The sequence below is a fragment of the Molothrus aeneus genome, chromosome 10 (genome assembly GCF_037042795.1).
Source record: "Molothrus aeneus isolate 106 chromosome 10, BPBGC_Maene_1.0, whole genome shotgun sequence".
NCBI lineage: Eukaryota > Metazoa > Chordata > Aves > Passeriformes > Icteridae > Molothrus > Molothrus aeneus.
This window is the reverse complement of record NC_089655.1, coordinates 24,857,278-24,877,366: the sequence shown is the minus strand read 5'-3', so window position 1 is coordinate 24,877,366 and position 20,089 is coordinate 24,857,278. Positions and strand designations below refer to the sequence as shown.

Genomic DNA, 20,089 nt, shown 5'->3' with positions numbered 1-20,089 from the left:
ACAGGATCCCTGATGTGCACAGTCCTTCTTGCTCTTCTGATGACACTGATCTGTATGCACATTCTGTACCCACTGCTTCTCCTAACCTGAAGGTGCATCTTCCCATTGGCCTCAACATAAAAAGATGGAAAAGTACAAAGGAAAAAACCATTTCCAGTGGGAGGTGTCTCTGCCCATGGCAGGGGGTTCAAACAGATGATCTTTAAGATCCCTTCCAACCCAAACCATTCTGTGGTTCTCTGATCCTGTTCCTTATCCTCATGGGTTTATGGCCCAGGACTGGAGTCCAGCCTGTAGCCACCAGCTGCTTCAGGGATGTTGAGTGAATATTCAGCCCCACTCTGTTCATCCAGAGCTGCAGATCCAGAACAGAAATCCAGTTTGTCCAGTATTGCTTCTGTAATTATTGCTCCCAGGGCAAGCAGCAAGGAGCCCAGGCTGTCAGGCCCATGAAATAGGGCAGCTCTCCACATCCCTCCCACTGCAGCTCCCCCGGGATGTGTCAGCTCTGCTCTCACCTGGAGCCATGTGCTGTTTGTGAGGGCAGCCTTTAACTCATGGCACCGGAGAGCAGCTGAGAAGCAGCCCAAGCTTTGCTAACACAGCTCTGTCTCCCCAGGAACATAATGTCGTACTGAACATGGGCAGTTTTTATTCTCATGACTTTTATTGAGGTTTCTGAGGCCAGTAAGGTGCAATGAAACACTGTTAGTCCTGGCACTTTTTCATATTCACTGCAATTTTATTGACTTTAATTCTCTGACAGTTGCCTCCTGCCTGGTTTAATTGGTTTCATAATTCACTGTCTCCCACAGGTGTAGTTGGTTACCATTACAGTCATCCTGTCAGAAAACAACAACTCCTGTCATGGAGTGGCATTGCCCTGGTTATTATTAGTGCCTGGGGGGTGCTGCAGATCAGCACTAATTTAAATTTATTCCAAAATGCTCAAAAGACACTTGATGGGAGTTGGTAGTGTTGTAATGTCTAAGGATAGAACAGCAATTATTCCCAAGATTAGCCTGGAGTTTGCTGCTTCTCTCCCAGACCTGCAGTGACTGCTCCTGAAAGTTTATCTGCTCTCCTCAGCTACTTCCACTTGTCTGATGGAAGACATTACCTCTTCCAATAAACCTTTCCAAAGACACAGGCAGGGAAAAATCACCAACACTTTTTAAAGTAATAGGCAGAACAGAAACTTTAAAAATTAAAAAAAAATTGTGTTAGTTTGAAATCAAAGCAATTTCTCTACCCCTTCTGCCAAATACCCCCCTATGTTAACAACATTTCTAGAGCTATAAAATGATCTCAGGCTAGCTATTATTACAATGACCCCATTTATAAGTAGTGCAAATATTAGGGAAACTAAAGGCAGAGCAGCTGTGTCATGCAAACATACTTAAACTGTTTATGATCAAACCCTATCATAATGCATATTGATTTTCCAGGAGTTCAACTGGTCAGAATTCATAAATGCCATCATGTCAACTGTGCAAATCAACGTTGACAACACGGAACACGTCATTGTTTATGACCCTGACTACCTGCTCAACCTCAGGTCTGTTCTCCTAAAATACTCCTCCAGGTAGGTGTGTTGAGTGTGGTATTTGCATTTTCTTTCCAGAAAACTTCAAAAGCCTCAAAACATCACCAGCTTATTGTGGTTGTTTTGTTAAACAGAGACCTTCAGAATTACATGGCCTGGCGCTTTGTCATGGATCTTGTCAACAGCCTCAGCCGGGACTACAAGGACACGAGGAATGCTTTCCGTAAGGTGCAGAAATTCACCTCTCCCTAAGTTGTAATGATGGCTTTTGTGAGCCACAAAAGATAGTTTTTTATGTAGGTGTAGGATATAAATATTTAATGTATTTTGGATTTTGCACACAAAAGCCAGATGTGTTTGCTGAGCCTCTGCTGGAGTGTATCTATAATTTATGGGATTTATGCCTGATAGCTGAGTGGATTTGAAAGCACTGCTCTGGTACCTGGTCTCTTGTTTTTCTGAATCTAAATTAATCCCCATTTTAGTATCAGAAGAGTCACATTTATTTGCAAGGCATTACAGTTCTGACTGACTTGTTAGAAACTCTTCATCATCCAAGGGAATATATTCGAGGCAAACATTATGGCCCCAATCTTGGTTTCCAGTCATTCGATCCTGCTGACAGCATAGTGCTTTTAAGGAAATGCTGAGCAATTTCAGCAACTGGGCATGGAAGTTCTTTGTATTCCCACAGCAGAACTTCTTCCTTTGAAAGAGTTTTCCTAGTGATCCTCCTGTTAGAGTGAGTCCAGCTAAGTGCCCTGGCCGGGTATGGACTGGGTGTGTGCAGGGAGGTGGAGGAGCTCCTGTTTAGCCCTGTTTGCCTGCTGTGTGTCTCCTGTTTAGCCCTGTTTAGTCCCATTTAGCCCCGTTTAGCCCCATTTAGCCCCATTTAGCCCCGTTTGCCCTGCTGTGTGTCCCACAGGCCCTCTACGGCACCACCTCCGAGAGCGCCGTGTGGCGCCGCTGCGCCAACTACGTCAACGGGAACATGGAGAGCGCCGTGGGCCGGCTCTACGTGGAGGAGGCCTTTGCTGGGGACAGCAAGCACGTGGTAAGGCCTTCAGCCCCTCAGCCTGAGTGTGTCGCCCTGATTCTTTAAGATTTTCTAAGCCTTCTGGTGTCGACATTCTTGTAACGAGCTTTCTCACACACTTTCTGTAAATAACTCACTGTTTCGCGTTCTTTTGTGGAAGAAAGAAATTTGATGGACTGTTGGATTGTCCAGTGTCATTGGAGAGGTGGCACTGTCACCCTCCAATCCACTGTCACTTTTAGAAATCTATAAATGTTAGAGTCAGACAATAAACTTCCCTTGTTTCACCTTGAGAACAGCGCTCGTGTGGTGTCCTGTAGTGACACGAGTGCACTACATCAGGGGCATTAAGTATTTAATTATCCTCTGTCTAGGCTTTTATCCAGTTTTCACAGGAGATGGTACCTTCATCACCACCATGAATAATAGGAGCCTCCTCAAGCCAGGTCTCATAAGCTCTTGGAGGTCTATCACTCACCTAAGATAGATCAGCTACCTTTGGAGACATAAAAATAACAGGATAGCTTCTGTTGCAGTGTTAGAAACAAAAAGGTTTAATAAAAGGCAAAATAACAAACAAAAAAAAAACCCGAGCCAAGTGCAAGAGGTTTTTGCTCCTAGTAAAACACCTCACAAAAGCAATTAGTTTCTTTGTTCTCTTCTTTTTCTAATAAATTGCCCAAGCAAGACTTTTTAGCTTCTATCCAATTAGCTATCCTTAAGTTTGAAGTCCCTTAAGCCTATAAAGTAGCTTTTTCACCTAATCGAGGAAAGAAACGTCTAAGCTCTTTCCTTTTTAAAAAGACAAAGAATAGTTTTGTCCCTCCATCAACAAAAAGCACATTCCTATAGCCATGCTCTTCCTGACACAGCTTTGGTTGCACTTTCTATTACAGCTTAATCAAGGTGGGCTTGATTTTCAATGTCAATACCGGTTATTACAAAGGTTTAAAAATGCAGGTTTTTACCAGAGTACAGTGTGAAATGTGAGGCTTGCAGGTGCACAGCTGGAGGGAAGAAGCCCTGCCTGCTCTCTGAGCCAGGTGCATGGGCAGCTGTGCAGGAGCCCATCCTCACATCCCAGGAGCTCGCTGGCACCAGCAGCCGCTGATGCTCTGAGAGTGACACAGTTCACATCCTGCCACCACTGGGCACAATTGGTTATTTCTGTTCACCTCCAGCCACACAGAAAATTCCTGAAAACGGACCTGAAGTGAAGCCTTAGTTGAGTGCGATCACCACTGGAATCTTGGTGTGAAACCACCCATTTTTGGGCTTGGCACAAACACAACGATTCCCTCAGATGCACAACATCCAGTGGGGCAATGTCTATCAGTTATGGTAACCCTGCATGACTGAACTGCACTGCCCACCCTCTTACTCTGTGGGTTTGTAACATTCTGGTGTTTTTTCCAGGTTGAAGAAATGATTGCAGATATACGTGATGTTTTTATAAAAACCTTAGATGAACTTCCCTGGATGGATGCAGAGACCAAAAAGAGAGCAGAACAAAAAGTAAGTTCTGTCTGAAATATTGGTAATGTGTAGTTCTATAAAAATCAGTATTTAAATTGTTTGTCCTGACAAAAAATAAGCAGTAACTTCTATATTATAATACCAACAAATTTATAGTTATGCTTATATAGGCACAGCAGTTTAGGACTCCAAGGGAAGGGGCTTCTGGAGACAGGCACACAAAATAGGAAGAATCTGCATACAAGAGTAAGACCTTTCAGGCAAATCAGTGATTAAGGAGCTAGATAATGAATATTACAGGAAAAGAATACTGAAAACGAGAAGGAATGATTTCTGGTGATTTGACCAGCTATTAGGAGGAACAGGATAAAACCCATAAACTTGTGCTTCCAGTGAATAAAAAATTTAAACAAAATCTATATATAATTAACATCCTACGGTTTCTGCAGTGGCTTCCATATTGCCTTTCTTATATAATTTATCATTTAAAAACATGGCTGGATTTGCTATGGATATCAAATTCCCTTGTCCCTAGGCAATAGCAATTAAAGAGAGGATTGGTTATCCCGATGAGATCGTGACAGACGACAACAAGCTCAACAGTGAGTACCTGGAGGTAAGTTTGCACAACGGGCAGGGGAATTAGAAAAGGGTAATTTGCTTTCCTTGCCCCACTGGCCTGTGTGTGCCCAGCTGCAGGGGGAAGGGGGGAGTGTGACCAGACAGCCTGGGATGTGACACGAGAAAATGTTCTTAGAAATGTATTGCTTCATACTTAAGACGAGATTTTCCTGATCCGTGTGTCTTTTATCCCAAATCAGTAACACCACCACTAACTCCTCTTCTCCCTTTCTTTTTAGTTGAACTACAAGGAAGAAGAATACTTTGAAAACATTATTCAAAATTTAGTATTTACCCAGAAGAAAAGGTTGAAAAAGCTTAGAGAAAAGGTGGACAAAGAGGAGTAAGTATTTAATAATACTCTGTCTAGTCTTTTATCCAGTTTTCACAGGAGAAGGTACCTTCCAACTTCAAATATTCTATGATTCTGTTATACAGTTTCTAGGCTTATTCTAGCAATCATTAACATTGCCATTAACAATTGAAATACTAACATTTATTCTTCTGGTGTTACCAGGTGGATAAGTGGAGCTGCTGTTGTCAATGCTTTTTATTCAGCAAGTAGGAATCAGATAGGTAAGGTTTACCTATTTATTGATGCCCAGATTATCTATTTTTTATATTTATTTTTTATAATATATTATATTTTTTATATATGTATGTATGTACTTTTAAAATGAGGGACTGAAACGATCTTGTTATAACAAATTTGAGTATAAAGATTCCTCATGTCAGACTACCCAAAACCATCCATGGGAATAAAAAGCCCTGTCCATTCTGGCTAAGGATTAGAACCACATGGAGGCCCCAAGGTTTCTCATCTTGTGAGCCATCCCAGCCCCCTCACAGTGCTGCAAGGCTTGCAAGTCATGAAACATTTCACAACATTAATTATGCATCTCAATATTTCTGTCACGTCCATTCTGCAAATAGTGTTTAAATTTTAGTCATCCAAATGTCACAGACTGCAGTGTCCTTTCCAGGCCATCACTGAGGTACAGTGATCCACCCGTAATTCCTGAAAACAAGTCTAAGAAAATGGAAAATCCTTGTCCTGCAGGGCTCTGCGCAGAAATGAAACAAGATTATTTCTTGATGTGAGCATTTAGCTCTTGACTGAACAGTTAACACAAAAACTTCCAGAAGGCTTTGTTTAAAATAGCTTTGTTCAGTAATTTGTAGCAAAGGAATCATGATGTGGAAGACTGAAACTGGTGACTGGCAGTTAATGTGAGTCATAAATTCTTACCTCATCCTTCAACTATGGCATGCACAGGATAATTAAAGCAGTCTGATCTTTAGAGTGATGTCTGAATTAGAACTAGACTTCAAAAACCCTCTAAAGAGCAGTTCTGTGCATGGTGTGTAGGGAACCCGGAGCTCTGTGGCTCCATCTGGGTGTGGTGTGACCTGCTCTGCTCCATCAGCGGTTCACACCACGAGGAACCCACTGAGCTCCCAAAGAGCAGCTGAGCTGAGCTGCACCCGGCAGCCCTGGTGTGCTCCCCAGGAGCACCTGGCTGAGGCTGCACAGCCCCGTCCCTGTCCTGGGGCAGAGCTTCCACAGGCAGCAGCTCCAGAGGTGGCTCCCCACGCTGCTGACACCATCTGTGCTCCCTGATAGCAGATAGAACAGTGGGACAGCCATTCCACAGCAAACTAGCACTGGGATTGTGCTAGAGGAGCCAGAGGTGGCTCCTCTCACTGCTGACACCATCACTGTGCTCCCTGATAGCAGATTGAAATGGGACAGTCATTCCACAGCAAACTAGCATTGGATTGTGCTAGAGGAGCCAGAGGTGGCTCCTCTCACTGCTGACACCATCACTGTGCTCCCTGATAGCAGATTGAAATGGGACAGTCATTCCACAGCAAACTAGCACTGGGATTGCTGTGGCAGCAGCTCCAGAGGTGGCTCCTCTCACTGCAGACACCATCACTGTGCTCCCTGATAGCAGATTGAAATGGGACAGTCATTCCACAGCAAACTAGCACTGCACTGGGGCTGCTGTGACACCAGCTTGGACACACAGCACAACTGGCTGATTTTGAACCTCTTTGTTATTTTCTGGTTTTCCCATGGCTCTTTCTTGTCCTGAAAGAAAGCCCTAGAACTGAACTGGATTTATACTGAAATGCAAGAAGCATCAATCTTCTTTCTTCTGCTGTGTGAGAATTGTCACCCAATTCTGTCTGTTTAAGTTGTGTAGAGCTACATCCACCTCCTTCCCAGGGAGAATCAAAACTTCATATTGCAGAGGCAGCAGGGAGACAGGAAAAGGCCTTCAAGATACTAAGTAGAACTGAATATTTTATAGTATTTTATTACTCTTAATTTATAAAAAGATCAGAATTGCAACATGGTTTCTTTCTAAATGAATTGTTTTGTAGAAGAAGCCTAGAAAAATGAGCAGAGAAGTGGGTAAATGGAACTGCTTTGTTCCAGTTCTTTTATTGACAGCTTGGCCTATTTTTATTGATTCCAGTGGGAGTTACTTGTATTTTCAAGGGAAGAATAAATTCCTGTCTCTGAGATTGATTTGTGATGGAATGATCAAATAATCTATTCTTCTGGGGGGACACCCTCCCACTTCTCACAATGTTGTGAGGTTTGTTTAATGATGAGACTGAAGTCTGTGAATGCTAAGTGATGTAAATTGGAACAAACTGCTTTTTCCTGCAGAGCAAAAGCGTAACAAAGCAAAAGCTGGTCGTGGTTTTGGAAGTGTCTGAAGAGGGGGGGGTGGTCCTGCTGCTCTGTTTCTCCTGTCCTACAGCATTCCCACGTGTCAGGCACTTGTTGCTGCTGGGAGATCCCAGGGAACAGGGTGGTTTGGGTTGAAGCCAATAACAGTGGCCTGGCCCCACTGTCCCTGCAGGGTGACCGGGCAGGGCCTTGACTGTGCTGTGCTCCCTTTTCCGTGTTAACTGTACTCCCTTTTCCATGTTAACTGTGCTCCCTTTTCCATGTTAACTCTGCTCCCTTTCCAGTGTTAACTGTGCTCCCTTTTCCGTGTTAACTGTGCTCCCTTTTCCGTGTTAACTGTGCTCCCTTTTCCATGTTAACTGTGCTCCCTTTTCCGTGTTAACTGTGCTTCCTTTTCCATGTTAACTGTGCTCCCTTTTCTGTGTTAACTGTGCTCCCTTTTCCATGTTAACTATGCTCCCTTTCCATGTTAACTGTGCTCCCTTTCCAGTGTTAACTGTGCTCCCTTTTCCATGTTAACTGTGCTCCCTTTCCAGTGTTAGCTGTCCTCCCTTTTCCATGTTAACTGTGCTCCCTTTCCAGTGTTAACTGTGCTTCCTTTTCCATGTTAACTGTGCTCCCTTTTCCAGTGTTAACTGTGCTCCCTTTCCAGTGTTAACTGTGCTCCCTTTTCCGTGTTAACTGTGCTCCCTTTTCCATGTTAACTGTGCTCCCTTTTCCAGTGTTAACTGTGCTCCCTTTCCAGTGTTAACTGTCCTCCCTTTTCCAGTGTTAACTGTGCTCCTTTTCCGTGTTAACTGTGCTCCCTTTTCCATGTTAACTGTGCTCCCTTTTCCGTGTTAACTGTGCTTCCTTTTCCATGTTAACTGTGCTCCCTTTTCCATGTTAACTGTGCTCCCTTTTCCGTGTTAACTGTGCTCCTTTTCCGTGTTAACTGTGCTCCCTTTTCCATGTTAACTGTGCTCCCTTTTCCGAGTTAACTGTGCTCCCTTTTCCATGTTAACTGTGCTCCTTTTCCGTGTTAACTGTGCTCCCTTTTCCATGTTAACTGTGCTCCCTTTTCCATGTTAACTGTGCTCCCTTTCCAGTGTTAACTGTGCTCCCTTTCCAGTGTTAACTGTGCTCCCTTTCCAGTGTTAACTGTGCTCCCTTTTCTGTGTTAACTGTGCTTCCTTTTCCAAGTTAACTGTGCTTCCTTTTCCGTGTTAACTGTGCTCCCTTTTCCATGTTAACTGTGCTCCCTTTCCAGTGTTAACTGTGCTCCCTTTTCCGTGTTAACTGTGCTCCCTTTCCAGTGTTAACTGTGCTCCCTTTTCAGTGTTAACTGTGCTCCCTTTTCCGTGTTACCTGTGCTCCCTTTCCAGTGTTAACTGTGCTCCCTTTTCCGTGTTAACTGTGCTCCCTTTTCCGTGTTAACTGTGCTCCCTTTTCCATGTTAACTGTGCTCCCTTTCCAGTGTTAACTGTGCTCCCTTTTCCAGTGTTAGCTGTCCTCCCTTTTCCAGTGTTAACTGTGCTCCCTTTTCCGTGTTAACTGTGCTCCCTTTCCAGTGTTAACTGTGCTCCCTTTTCCATGTTAACTGTGCTCTCTTTTCCATGTTAACTGTGCTCCCTTTTCCATGTTAACTGTGCTCCCTTTCCAGTGTTAACTGTGCTCCCTTTTCCGTGTTACCTGTGCTCCCTTTCCAGTGTTAACTGTGCTCCCTTTCCAGTGTTAACTGTGTTCCTTTTCAGTGTTAACTGTGCTCCCTTTTCCGTGTTAACTGTGCTCCCTTTTCCGAGTTAACTGTGCTCCCTTTTCCATGTTAACTGTGTTCCTTTTCCATGTTAACTGTGCTCCCTTTTCCATGTTAACTGTGCTCCCTTTTCCATGTTAACTGTGCTCCCTTTCCAGTGTTAACTGTGCTCCCTTTCCAGTGTTAACTGTGCTCCCTTTTCCATGTTAACTGTGCTCCCTTTTCCATGTTAACTGTGCTCCCTTTCCAGTGTTAACTGTGCTCCCTTTTCTGTGTTAACTGTGTTCCTTTTCCATGTTAACTGTGCTCCCTTTTCCATGTTAACTGTGCTCCCTTTTCCATGTTAACTGTGCTCCCTTTTCCGTGTTAACTGTGCTCCCTTTTCCGTGTTAACTGTGCTCCCTTTCCAGTGTTAACTGTGCTCCCTTTTCCATGTTAACTGTGTTCCTTTTCCGTGTTAACTGTGCTCCCTTTTCCGTGCTAACTGTGTTCCTTTTCCATGTTAACTGTGCTCCCTTTTCCGTGTTAACTGTGCTCCCTTTCCAGTGTTAACTGTGCTCCCTTTTCCGTGCTAACTGTGCTCCCTTTTCCGTGCTAACTGTGTTCCTTTTCCATGTTAACTGTGCTCCCTTTTCCATGTTAACTGTGCTCCCTTTTCCGTGTTAACTGTGTTCCTTTTCCATGTTAACTGTGCTCCCTTTCCAGTGTTAACTGTGCTCCCTTTTCTGTGTTAACTGTGTTCCTTTTCCGTGTTAACTGTGCTCCCTTTCCAGTGTTAACTGTGCTCCCTTTTCCATGTTAACTGTGCTCCCTTTTCCGTGTTAACTGTGCTCCTTTTCCGTGTTAACTGTGCTCCCTTTTCCATGTTAACTGTGCTCCCTTTTCCGAGTTAACTGTGCTCCCTTTCCAGTGTTAACTGTGCTCCCTTTTCCGTGCTAACTGTGCTCCCTTTTCCATGTTAACTGTGCTCCCTTTTCCATGTTAACTGTGCTCCCTTTTCCATGTTAACTGTGCTCCCTTTCCAGTGTTAACTGTGCTCCCTTTTCCGTGCTAACTGTGCTCCCTTTTCCGTGCTAACTGTGTTCCTTTTCCATGTTAACTGTGCTCCCTTTCCAGTGTTAACTGTGCTCCCTTTTCCATGTTAACTGTGCTCCCTTTTCCATGTTAACTGTGCTCCCTTTTCCATGTTAACTGTGCTCCCTTTTCCGTGTTAACTGTGTTCCTTTTCCATGTTAACTGTGCTCCTTTTCCATGTTAACTGTGCTCCCTTTTCCATGTTAACTGTGCTCCCTTTTCCGAGTTAACTGTGCTCCCTTTCCAGTGTTAACTGTGCTCCCTTTCCAGTGTTAACTGTGCTCCCTTTTCCATGTTAACTGTGCTCCCTTTTCCGTGTTAACTGTGCTCCTTTTCCGTGTTAACTGTGCTCCCTTTTCCATGTTAACTGTGCTCCCTTTTCCGAGTTAACTGTGCTCCCTTTTCCGTGTTAACTGTGCTCCCTTTTCCATGTTAACTGTGCTCCCTTTCCAGTGTTAACTGTGCTCCCTTTCCAGTGTTAACTGTGCTCCCTTTCCAGTGTTACCTGTGCTCCTTTTCCATGTTAACTGTGCTCCCTTTTCCGTGTTAACTGTGCTCCCTTTCCAGTGTTAACTGTGCTCCCTTTCCAGTGTTAACTGTGCTCCCTTTTCCGTGTTAACTGTGCTCCCTTTTCCATGTTAACTGTGCTCCCTTTCCAGTGTTACCTGTGCTCCCTTTTCCGTGTTAACTGTGCTCCCTTTTCCGTGCTAACTGTGCTCCCTTTCCAGTGTTAACTGTGCTCCCTTTCCAGTGTTCCCTGCGGGCATTTTGCAGCCCCCTTTCTTCAGTGCCTCCCAGCCCAGATCCCTGAACTACGGCGGCATCGGGATGGTGATCGGGCACGAGATCACGCACGGCTTCGACGACAACGGTGAGGCCCGGGCTGCCTGGCCAAATCGCAGAGCTCAGGGTGCCTGCCATGCTCCAGGGCTCAGTCCTTCCAGGAGCACCTAACAGGGAGCTGAATCCCCACGTGTAGCATGGAGCCTGGGTTTCTGAGGCATTACAGCATTGCTCTCCCAAGAGCACAGCCCAAAGCCTTGCTCGCTCCCCTCCCCGCTGCACCAAACCCTCTTTTCTTGTATAAATAATTCTGTTTAACTCACTGCTCCAGGCAGGAATTTTAATGAGAACGGAGACCTCGTGGACTGGTGGAGTGAAGAATCAGCACGGAATTTCAAGGAGCTGTCCCAGTGCATGGTGTACCAGTATGGGAACTTCTCGTGGGACCTGGCAGGTGGACAGAACGTAGGTCCTGTGTGGGGAGGCAGCACTGCTCACAGAGCTGCGTGGAGGGCACAGGGAGTTATTCCTCTCAGTTCCACTGGCTGCCTTCTCACAGCCTGACAGTATATTCCATCACACAGGACAGGGCAAAGATAAAACTCCCTGCCCTGAGGTTGTCCCAAAACATGTGCTGAAGTGTGGGAACTCAGAGACAGGCCAGTAAAAATAGAGAAGAAAATTTCAGCGTGTTTTGCTGCCCTTTTATTCACACATTAAATTCAATCAAATGATGATTCTAGATTTTGCAGCTTTTACTATCATTAATCAATATGATGGACTAAATCTTAAAATAAGTATTTTTTAAAAATAGAATTAGATGTTTCCCATTATCAAAGCTTCATCATCTTTGGTGCTATTTGACTGACTTAGGAATACCTGCTAAATAGAGATCTTCTACTTGTCTGGCTACCACAAAGCTACTGAATTTGCCTACTATACAGAAAAATACCTTCTAGCAGGTTTGCTGATGTCTGTTAACAGACAATTTCAGCAGTTTGGAGTTTGAATTTTAACTTGTTCTACAGACTACAGATTCTGTCCACTTCCTCTAACTGGAACTGTGGTAAGAAACTGAGGGTTAAAGACAAGGAGAAAAGAGGAAGAATAAATGAGCAATGACTAAGTAGCAGAAAATCTGGGTAAGAGATACAGAGCTGAGAAAGTTGCCTGGAGGGGAAGGAAGAGGATTAGAAAAAAAATAGTATCTCAAAACATGGATTTTGAGACAAGGGACATAAAGACTTTTCAGAGATTTTAACATAATCTTCTGCTAAACCTTCAGATTTTAAGGTAATTCTTGCCTTTAGAAACTGGGAAATGCACAAAGTTTGGTGTTACAGGTCCTAGATGAGCTTTTTTTTTTTGAAACCAATACTTTTCCTTCCTATTTTACAGCTGAGTGGAATCAACACACTAGGAGAAAACATTGCTGATAATGGGGGTGTGAGACAAGCATACAAGGTAAGAAATATTAATTTCTCTATTTTAGCTGAAACTATCAGAGATTAGGAAAGTCAGTTTCAGAGCCTTGGAAGAAGAAACACAACTTCTGTGTTAGGGACAGGACCAGACCTACTGTGCCATCAAGGCCTGCATTAAGGCTACAGGCCAGCTGTGGTACTTCTCTCACCCTGTTAATCATGTCAGGCTACAGATTACCTGTTCCTAGGAAATTCTTTCTCAATTTTTCTTTCCTTTGTGAATAAGGAATGTGAGGAATGGAAACATTCACTGGCTGACACTTGGACCATGACCTAAAGAAAGTGCTGATACCAGCAGCTGTGTGCCTCTGGCTCCCTTTTTCACCAGGCTTTTCGTGCCAGGAAGGAGGGGCAGGATGACTTTCTTCTGACCCATAGACATAAACACTTTGCTGTTCATCTTGCTCAGGTGACTTGGGCCCTCTGTCCTGGTATCCCAAGATGCCAGAGACACTGGACTCCCTGCACGAAGCCCTCCAGAGGAGCTGGATGCTTTCTGGCTCTGCTTTCCTTCTCTTCCTCAAGCAGCTGCTGGACTCCCTAGGTTGGCCACCATTGAGACTGGCAGTCAGAGAGACTCAGGTTCTTTTAGTGAGCGTGGTCTGCAAGAGAGCAGCCAGCCAGCTTCTCTGTCAGCTTTCCTTGTTATTCACAGATCTGATGGCTGCAAGCCTCAGCAGCGTCATCCTCCTTCTCCCTCCCTGAACACCTTCTGTGGCAGAACACCCAAACTTGACAGCTGAGTGCTGTCACTGCCCAACAAAGAGCCTCTGGATGCACGGGCCAGCTCACGCTTCTCCAGCTCTCACTGGAAATGGACATGTTTGAGGGCAAGCACAATTATTAATGAGAGTTTAAGGAATGGTTTGGAAGCCTAAAAGAGGCATCAGGCTTATTAGATTAGTCTGATCTTTGGTTACTGGAATATTTGTGCAAAGTACAAAGCCATGAAAGGGGATACACTTTCTGAAAGGAATGGGAGTAGCCAGAAAAATTAGGTCAGAAGTATTAAAAATTATTTTGACATCATATAAACAGTAAAAAAAGGTCCAGAAGGAATCTTGAGAGGTCAGTATCACACCCCCTCTCCATGCAGGTGGAGTCAACCCCTTCTGCATCCTTCAGTCTCCCAGAGGAGCATTCCTGCTGCCTCCTCGTGGCGCTCCCAGTGCCTCCAACAGGGCAAACACAACAATCTGCTCCTTTCTCTCCTGTGACCTTTCACATATTTGAAGACTTACATGCTTCAAGGCCCAGACTCCTCTCCTTTAGACTAAACAAACCCAATTCTTTCAATCTTTCCTCATAGGTCATGTTTGCTGGACCTCTGCTCATTCTTGCTGCTTTCTTCTGGACTCTCTCCAGTTGGTCCACATCTTTCCTGAAGGGCAGTGCCCAAAAGTGGACAGAGCACTCCAGCTGAGCCCTGGCCAGCGCCGAGTGGAGTAGAAGGATTACTTCATGTATTTCATATAAGCCACTCCTGTTTACACATCCCAGTACAACACTGGCCTCTTTTGCAGGGCTGTGGCACTGTTGGCTCTCGTTCAGCTGTTATCCATGGAAACTTCCAGAGCCTTTTCCATGGACCTGCTATCTGCTCATCCCTCAGCTGTGCTTGGGCAGTTGATTGGCTTTACTCGCGCGTTGCTTTGGCACTGACTGCAGGCAGAACATTTCTGCAGCATCTTTCATCAGGGATGAGACACTAACAACACATCCACATTTGACACGTCTCCATTAGAAACATGAAAGCAGCTGCTCTTACTGTGGCAAGGTTTTAAACCTTTCTGCAATTCCCTTTAAAAAAAACCAAACCCCAAAAACGAGTGGGAAAAATCTCATTTTCATAGTGCAGCATTAGATAATTGATAGCACAGTACTGAGAAATGGCCCTGTTGTCTTCTGCTTCAAGGTGGCACATGTGGGATGGATGGCCAAGGGAGGCAATGATTAATTATGTCAAAGAATCCATGTTCCTCCTTGCCATCATTTCATTTTGACTGGGAAAATGCTGGAAGTGGTAACATTTCTACTCACTCCATTCTACAGGCTTATGAAAACTTTGAGAGAAAACACGGAAAAGAAAAACTCCTTCCTGGTCTCGACATGAACCACAAACAGCTGTTTTTTCTGAACTTTGCACAGGTATCCTTTACTTCTGGCCTGAGGGCTTTGAAAACCACTTGACATTAGAGCTTAACAGCAAGTCAGAACAGGCTGACTCCCGTGGGCTAACTAAGAGCTGGCAGAGCTGCAGGGCTGAGCAGTGTTCACTGCAAAGCAGTGAAAATAAAGTCTTGTTAGCTGATTTTTATCTTCCCCAAAGGAATTAATTCAGCCACTGGTAAGCCTGGTAGGAAGTGCCTTGTGCCCAAGTGCCTTTGTCTGAGGACAGAGACATACTTTTTTAACAAAATACACCCTTTTTTCTCTGTGTTCTGATGTGGAATTCATTCTCATGAACATCAGGTATTTCACAGTTAAATAACAGCAGGTCTCTTCCTGTACAATCTCAGGCTAACGATGCTTTTCTCTGTTTCCTGTGCAGGTGTGGTGTGGCACGTACAGACCAGAATATGCAGTGAACTCCATCAAGACAGACGTGCACAGCCCAGGCAGATTCAGGTCAGCAGAGCCAACACCTGAGGTGTGACACCTCTGCAGCCTGGGATCTTAGTGGGGGAACTGAGGAGACCCTGCCCAGGGCTGGGCTGCCCTTCCCAGGGAGCTTTAGCATGCACACACCACAGGCAGAGCTCACTGGAGGAGGGCTGGGCTCTCTCTGTCCCTTCCAGCACTGCCCAGACGGGCACAGCCCTTCCCAGGCAGCTCCACAGGCAAAGGAAGGATGTGGGATCATTGTCTCATCCTTGAGAAGATCCAGCTTAATTCTGTCCACGCTATGGAGCAGCTTTGAACAGCCTCCCCCCCAGGACACACAGCATCACCTGGCTGCCACTGTGTGACTGTTATGCAGAGTCCCAGGGACTGTGTCTGGGATCCAGGGCTCATCCACAAATCCCAGCTCCCACAATAGCTCCTGGTAGGGTTCTTGTACACCAACAGCACTGACGAACTTTCATCCTCCCCTGGAGTCTTGGCTAGAGTCAGTGGGAAATCACTGCCCTCCCTCCTCACAAGCCCTTTGCTGTGGCACAACAGGGATGTGCATTCTGTGCCTGGTGTGCCCAGCCAGCCTTCCCAAGATCAGCTGGGCTCAGTTCAGTGGAGCCATGCAGGAGACGTGGCTGCTCAGGCCAGACTAGGATCTTTTCTTTTTCTCTGAAGTCAGAGCAGCCCACTCATCAGCAGCACCAATGTGCTCTGATAAACCTGCCTGGTCCCGTGCCAGCTATCAGTGGCAGTGCAGCCATCACAGCATCTGCTGGGAGGCTGAGCCACCTCCAGGCTCCACGTCCACCACAGCCAAGCTCTGTGCTGATACAATCCACTGCATTAATTCCAGTGTCTTTCTTCCAAGGGCTTTCCAGCAGGCCCTGTTTACCCCCCACGCTGGGATATTCAGTGAAAGCAGCGACTGTTCCTCGCTGTTCCTGGTGCTTCCCTGTGGGTGGGTTGTGCTATCTGAGATCTCTCCCAGAGGCACTTTGTGCACCAGCTCCTGCAGCCATTCCTGTCTGCTCTCAGTGCTAATGAGGCTCCAGAGGCCCTTCAGAACCTCAGCACATCTGATCTGGCCGAGGTACAAGGCCTTTGAAGCCGGCTGGTTCAGCATGCCAGTGCAACAAGCTGTGTTTGTGTGTACCCTGGACACGTTACATCGTGCTGTGCTCTCTGTACCTCGGTAGGACAGGCATAAACTGGACATGCAGGGATACAAGTGTTCATGAGAAACCTGACAACATCCTCAGAGTGGGCAGTCAGTTACAGGATGAGGCCCCCTAAGAGCTCTAAAAGAGAAAACATTTCATGAGACATACCCACAAAATTAACACCTAAGAAGATACTACAGAAGCGTCACGGAGGCTCCCCAGGTGCCTCTTTTGATTATTATCTGGGGAGTGCAATGAGCCTTTTCAGTACCTGCTACACTGGCTGGGGGCTGCTTCTCCCTGCAAGTGGAACAGGCAGCTCCTCATAGTAATTGTTAATTGCAGTGCATCCCATTTTAGCAGTCCTTGTTCATTGGAGCACTGAAGCACAGCTAGATCATCAAAATGCATGAGGTTTCTGATAACCCTTTTTCTGTGCCATCTCCTCCTGTTCCACTGCTGGCTCCCAAGACCAGGGAGTCACTTTTGGCCTTCTAGAACAGCTGAAGTATTGCAGGTGTCACTGCTGAACTTCACCTCAGCTTCTGTGGGCACACCCTGGTTCTGATGATGAACACAAATCTCAGAATAATCATGAATTACTCAAAGAAACAGTTCTTTAAAGAACTTCTGGGCCACAATCAATGTCCATCAGTATCTGTATTTGAGCCGTTTCCCTGCATAGGTATGTGCTGCTGTGTTCCCAATCCTGAAGGAACAAGTGACTCTTAGCAGATCTATTCACACGTGTTCACAATTACACATGTAAATTCAGCCTTAGCTGGAATGGCCTCATACTCACTCCCCATGTTGAGTTGAAAGCCATTGTTTGTATGAGATTTTTTGCCAGAAAACTCATTCACTGGAAAATCTGTGCAGAACGCCCAGAGGAGCAGCATGATCTCAGTTAAAACCTGGTTGGTGTAAAAATGTAAATGAACATTCAGAGATGAGTTACCGCCACAGCCCTTGACCTCAGGGTCTTGTTTTCCCTTCACCAAGACACTTGTCAGCAAAATGGAGCTGAAAAAGCCCTCAGTGAAAACTACTGACAAGTGAGAAAGCTGTTCTGGGGGAAAGAACTGGCTCATGAGAGCCAGCCATGAGGAGGGGACGGGTCCTGTATTTCTGGGTTGCAATAGGGGCAAGACAAACTGAAGGAGAAAACACAGCCAGCCCTTGAGGTGAGATGAAGCAAGTCAGAGCCCAACAGCAGGGCGTTCCCCACACTACACTGAGGTGACACAACAAAAACAAGTTACAAAATACGGGTCATGTTGTTTGTTTCAAACCCAGGCATGTTGATTTCTTTTTAAAGGGTCCTGGGGTCACTGCAGAACTCCCCAGAGTTTTCAGAAGCCTTTTCATGCACCACGAGAGACAACATGGACCCTGCCAAGAAGTGCCGTGTCTGGTGACGGACTGCAAACCTCACATCTCAAGGAGCTTTCCAGGAAAAGAGACCTTTCCAGCTGATTTTGAGAGGGGGAGGAGGGAAGAAAGCTGAGTGGAATGTGCTGGAGACATGGCTGTAATCCTTGGTAAACGTGCAAACCCCAAATCATCGCCGTGGCAGCAGGGAGGGCGCCGTGGCTGCCCGGCTGCTTCCCCCCAGAGCCCGCAGGACCTGACCCACCTGGCAGTGCACACCTGCAGCTGTAAGCCTGCCCACAGCCAGTGGGAGGGAGTCCTTTTGAAATGGCAAAGTATGGCCCATGATCTCCCCGGGTGGGTGAATGCAGATTTCTGACCAGGGCAGGATGGAAGTGCTCAGTAACACACATTTTAGCCACCATAACACGACAGAGAGACAGCAGTTCATATCCCAGTGTCAGACTCTGTACCCTCTGCTGTTGCAGAAAATCTGTTCTACCAAATGTTTTCATTTGTACTTGAAACCATTTATACAAGAGGAGTCCAAAGACCTGCTGTACTTCAGTAACTTCTCACTAATTACTCCAGCGTGTATTACCTGAAGTCTCTATTTAGAACAGTTAATTTACAGCTTTCCAGCCCAAATGAAATCAGAGGTAATTTATTAATTTCTGTACCTATAATCTGTAAGATTGTGATCAAAGACCCTTTCACCATTTTCTAAGCTTTATCTTGCTTTCTCTAAAGTCGCTCTTTTTTAAAGTTTCTAGTAATGTATAAATCATAGTTTTTATATTTAAATCTTGAGCTACACTTTTGACTTGAAGTATTGTAACATATTTTATCAATGGCTGCATAGAACTGGGAAATTGGACTAAAGCATGGTATCGGGCAATAAGATAAAGCCTACAAAACTGAGTTCTCCAATGGAGGGCACAAACATGGGAGTTTTCAGGCTGACTGTCAGTGCTTAGGCTCTGATCCTGCACATCACTTGTACGTGTTCTGATCAGTGTCAGTCCTCACATGTGCAAAGCTGCACAGCTGATTGCAAGAGTCTGAAGGAGCTTTAAGTAAGAGGGTAAAAGGCTTTAAATCTGCAATGATATGTATTACACATCCTCATGCAGATTGCAAAGGAACTTACTGCTTTGTTTATCAAAGCAAAGACATTCGCAAACCAAGTACCAGATACCTCAGATGACTGCTACAATAGGTCTATTTAAAAACCTATGTCCTTTTAGCTGAGTTTGTCATCTGATCAAAACATTTTGATAATAAACTGAAATTATGAGCCAAATGCAGTGCGTGTTCTTCATAGGAATTATGAAAACACAAATTCTCTGCAAATAGATGCCCGTGCTTGCCCCCGAGCCTCACAGTCAGAAAACACAGACCACGACAACAAATCCCTCCCGCAGCCCCCAGGCCCGGCTTTGCACCGGAGCGAGCCTGTTACAGAGAGGAGAAACCCAGAGCGCCTCTGTTTTCACACAGAAACCATCATTTCACACAGGACCCAACGCTCCGCACAGCTTTGCGCAGAACAAGGACCACGAAAAGCCTCCGGGGCTCGGAGGGAGCTGGAGACGGAGAGCGGAGCCAGGCGGGCCCTGCACAGGTGAGGGAGCGCCCTCACCTGCGCTGGGCCCGCGGGCCCGGGCGGCTCTGAGGGCCCCACCCGCCGCTGACCCCGCCCGGGGCTCCTACCTGAGCCGGGGCTCTTCCGTGAGCCGGGATTCTTTCCTGAGCCGGGGTTCCTGCCGGAGCCATGCCCGCCGCGGGCCGTGCCGTGCGGGGCTCCAGGTGCCCGCAGGTGCGGGGCTCGGCGCTCACAGCAGAGCGGGGCCGGGGGTCCCGGGGCTCGGCGCTCACAGCAGAGCGGGGCCGGGGGTCCCGGGGCTCGGCGCTCACAGCAGAGCGGGGCCGGGGGTCCCGGGGCTCACACGGAGCGGGGCCGGGGGTCCCGGGGCTCGGCGCTCACAGCAGAGCGGGGCCGGGGGTCCCGGGGCTCGGCGCTCACAGCAGAGCGGGGCCGGGGGTCTCGGGGCTCGGCCCTCACAGCAGAGCGGGGCTGGGGTCCCGGGGCTCACAGCAGAGCGGGGCCGGGGGTCCCGGGGCTCGGCGCTCACACAGACCGGGGCCGGGGGTCCCGGGGCTCGGCGCTCACAGCAGAGCGGGGCTGGGGTCCCGGGGCTCGGGGCTCACAGCAGAGCGGGGCTGGGGTCCCGGGGCTCACAGCAGAGCGGGGCTGGGGTCCCGGGGCTCACACAGACCGGGGCCGGGGGTCCCGGGGCTCGGCGCTCACAGCAGAGCGGGGCTGGGGTCCCGGGGCTCGGCGCTCACAGCAGAGCGGGGCTGGGGTCCCGGGGCTCGGCGCTCACAGCAGAGCGGGGCTGGGGTCCCGGGGCTCGGGGCTCACAGCAGAGCGGGACTGGGGTCCCGGGGCTCGGGGCTCACAGCAGAGCGGGGCTGGG

At 46.9% G+C, this 20,089-nt stretch overlaps 1 protein-coding gene across 1 annotated transcript in view; it reads left to right on the top strand.

The window, feature by feature from the left end:
• Positions 1 to 18,899, top strand: part of MME (membrane metalloendopeptidase) — a 31,978-nt gene extending 13,079 nt beyond the window's left edge. Inside the window, exons 10-22 of the mRNA XM_066556651.1 lie at positions 1,449 to 1,585; positions 1,681 to 1,774; positions 2,472 to 2,600; positions 3,999 to 4,097; positions 4,594 to 4,674; positions 4,919 to 5,022; positions 5,197 to 5,255; positions 10,947 to 11,066; positions 11,310 to 11,443; positions 12,377 to 12,442; positions 14,515 to 14,610; positions 15,014 to 15,090; positions 17,557 to 18,899. Coding sequence (XP_066412748.1) covers positions 1,449 to 1,585; positions 1,681 to 1,774; positions 2,472 to 2,600; positions 3,999 to 4,097; positions 4,594 to 4,674; positions 4,919 to 5,022; positions 5,197 to 5,255; positions 10,947 to 11,066; positions 11,310 to 11,443; positions 12,377 to 12,442; positions 14,515 to 14,610; positions 15,014 to 15,090; positions 17,557 to 17,656 — 1,296 coding nt within the window. The 3' untranslated portion in view covers positions 17,657 to 18,899. The remainder of the gene's footprint in view (positions 1 to 1,448; positions 1,586 to 1,680; positions 1,775 to 2,471; positions 2,601 to 3,998; positions 4,098 to 4,593; positions 4,675 to 4,918; positions 5,023 to 5,196; positions 5,256 to 10,946; positions 11,067 to 11,309; positions 11,444 to 12,376; positions 12,443 to 14,514; positions 14,611 to 15,013; positions 15,091 to 17,556) is intronic.
• The last annotated feature ends 1,190 nt before the right edge of the window (positions 18,900 to 20,089 follow it).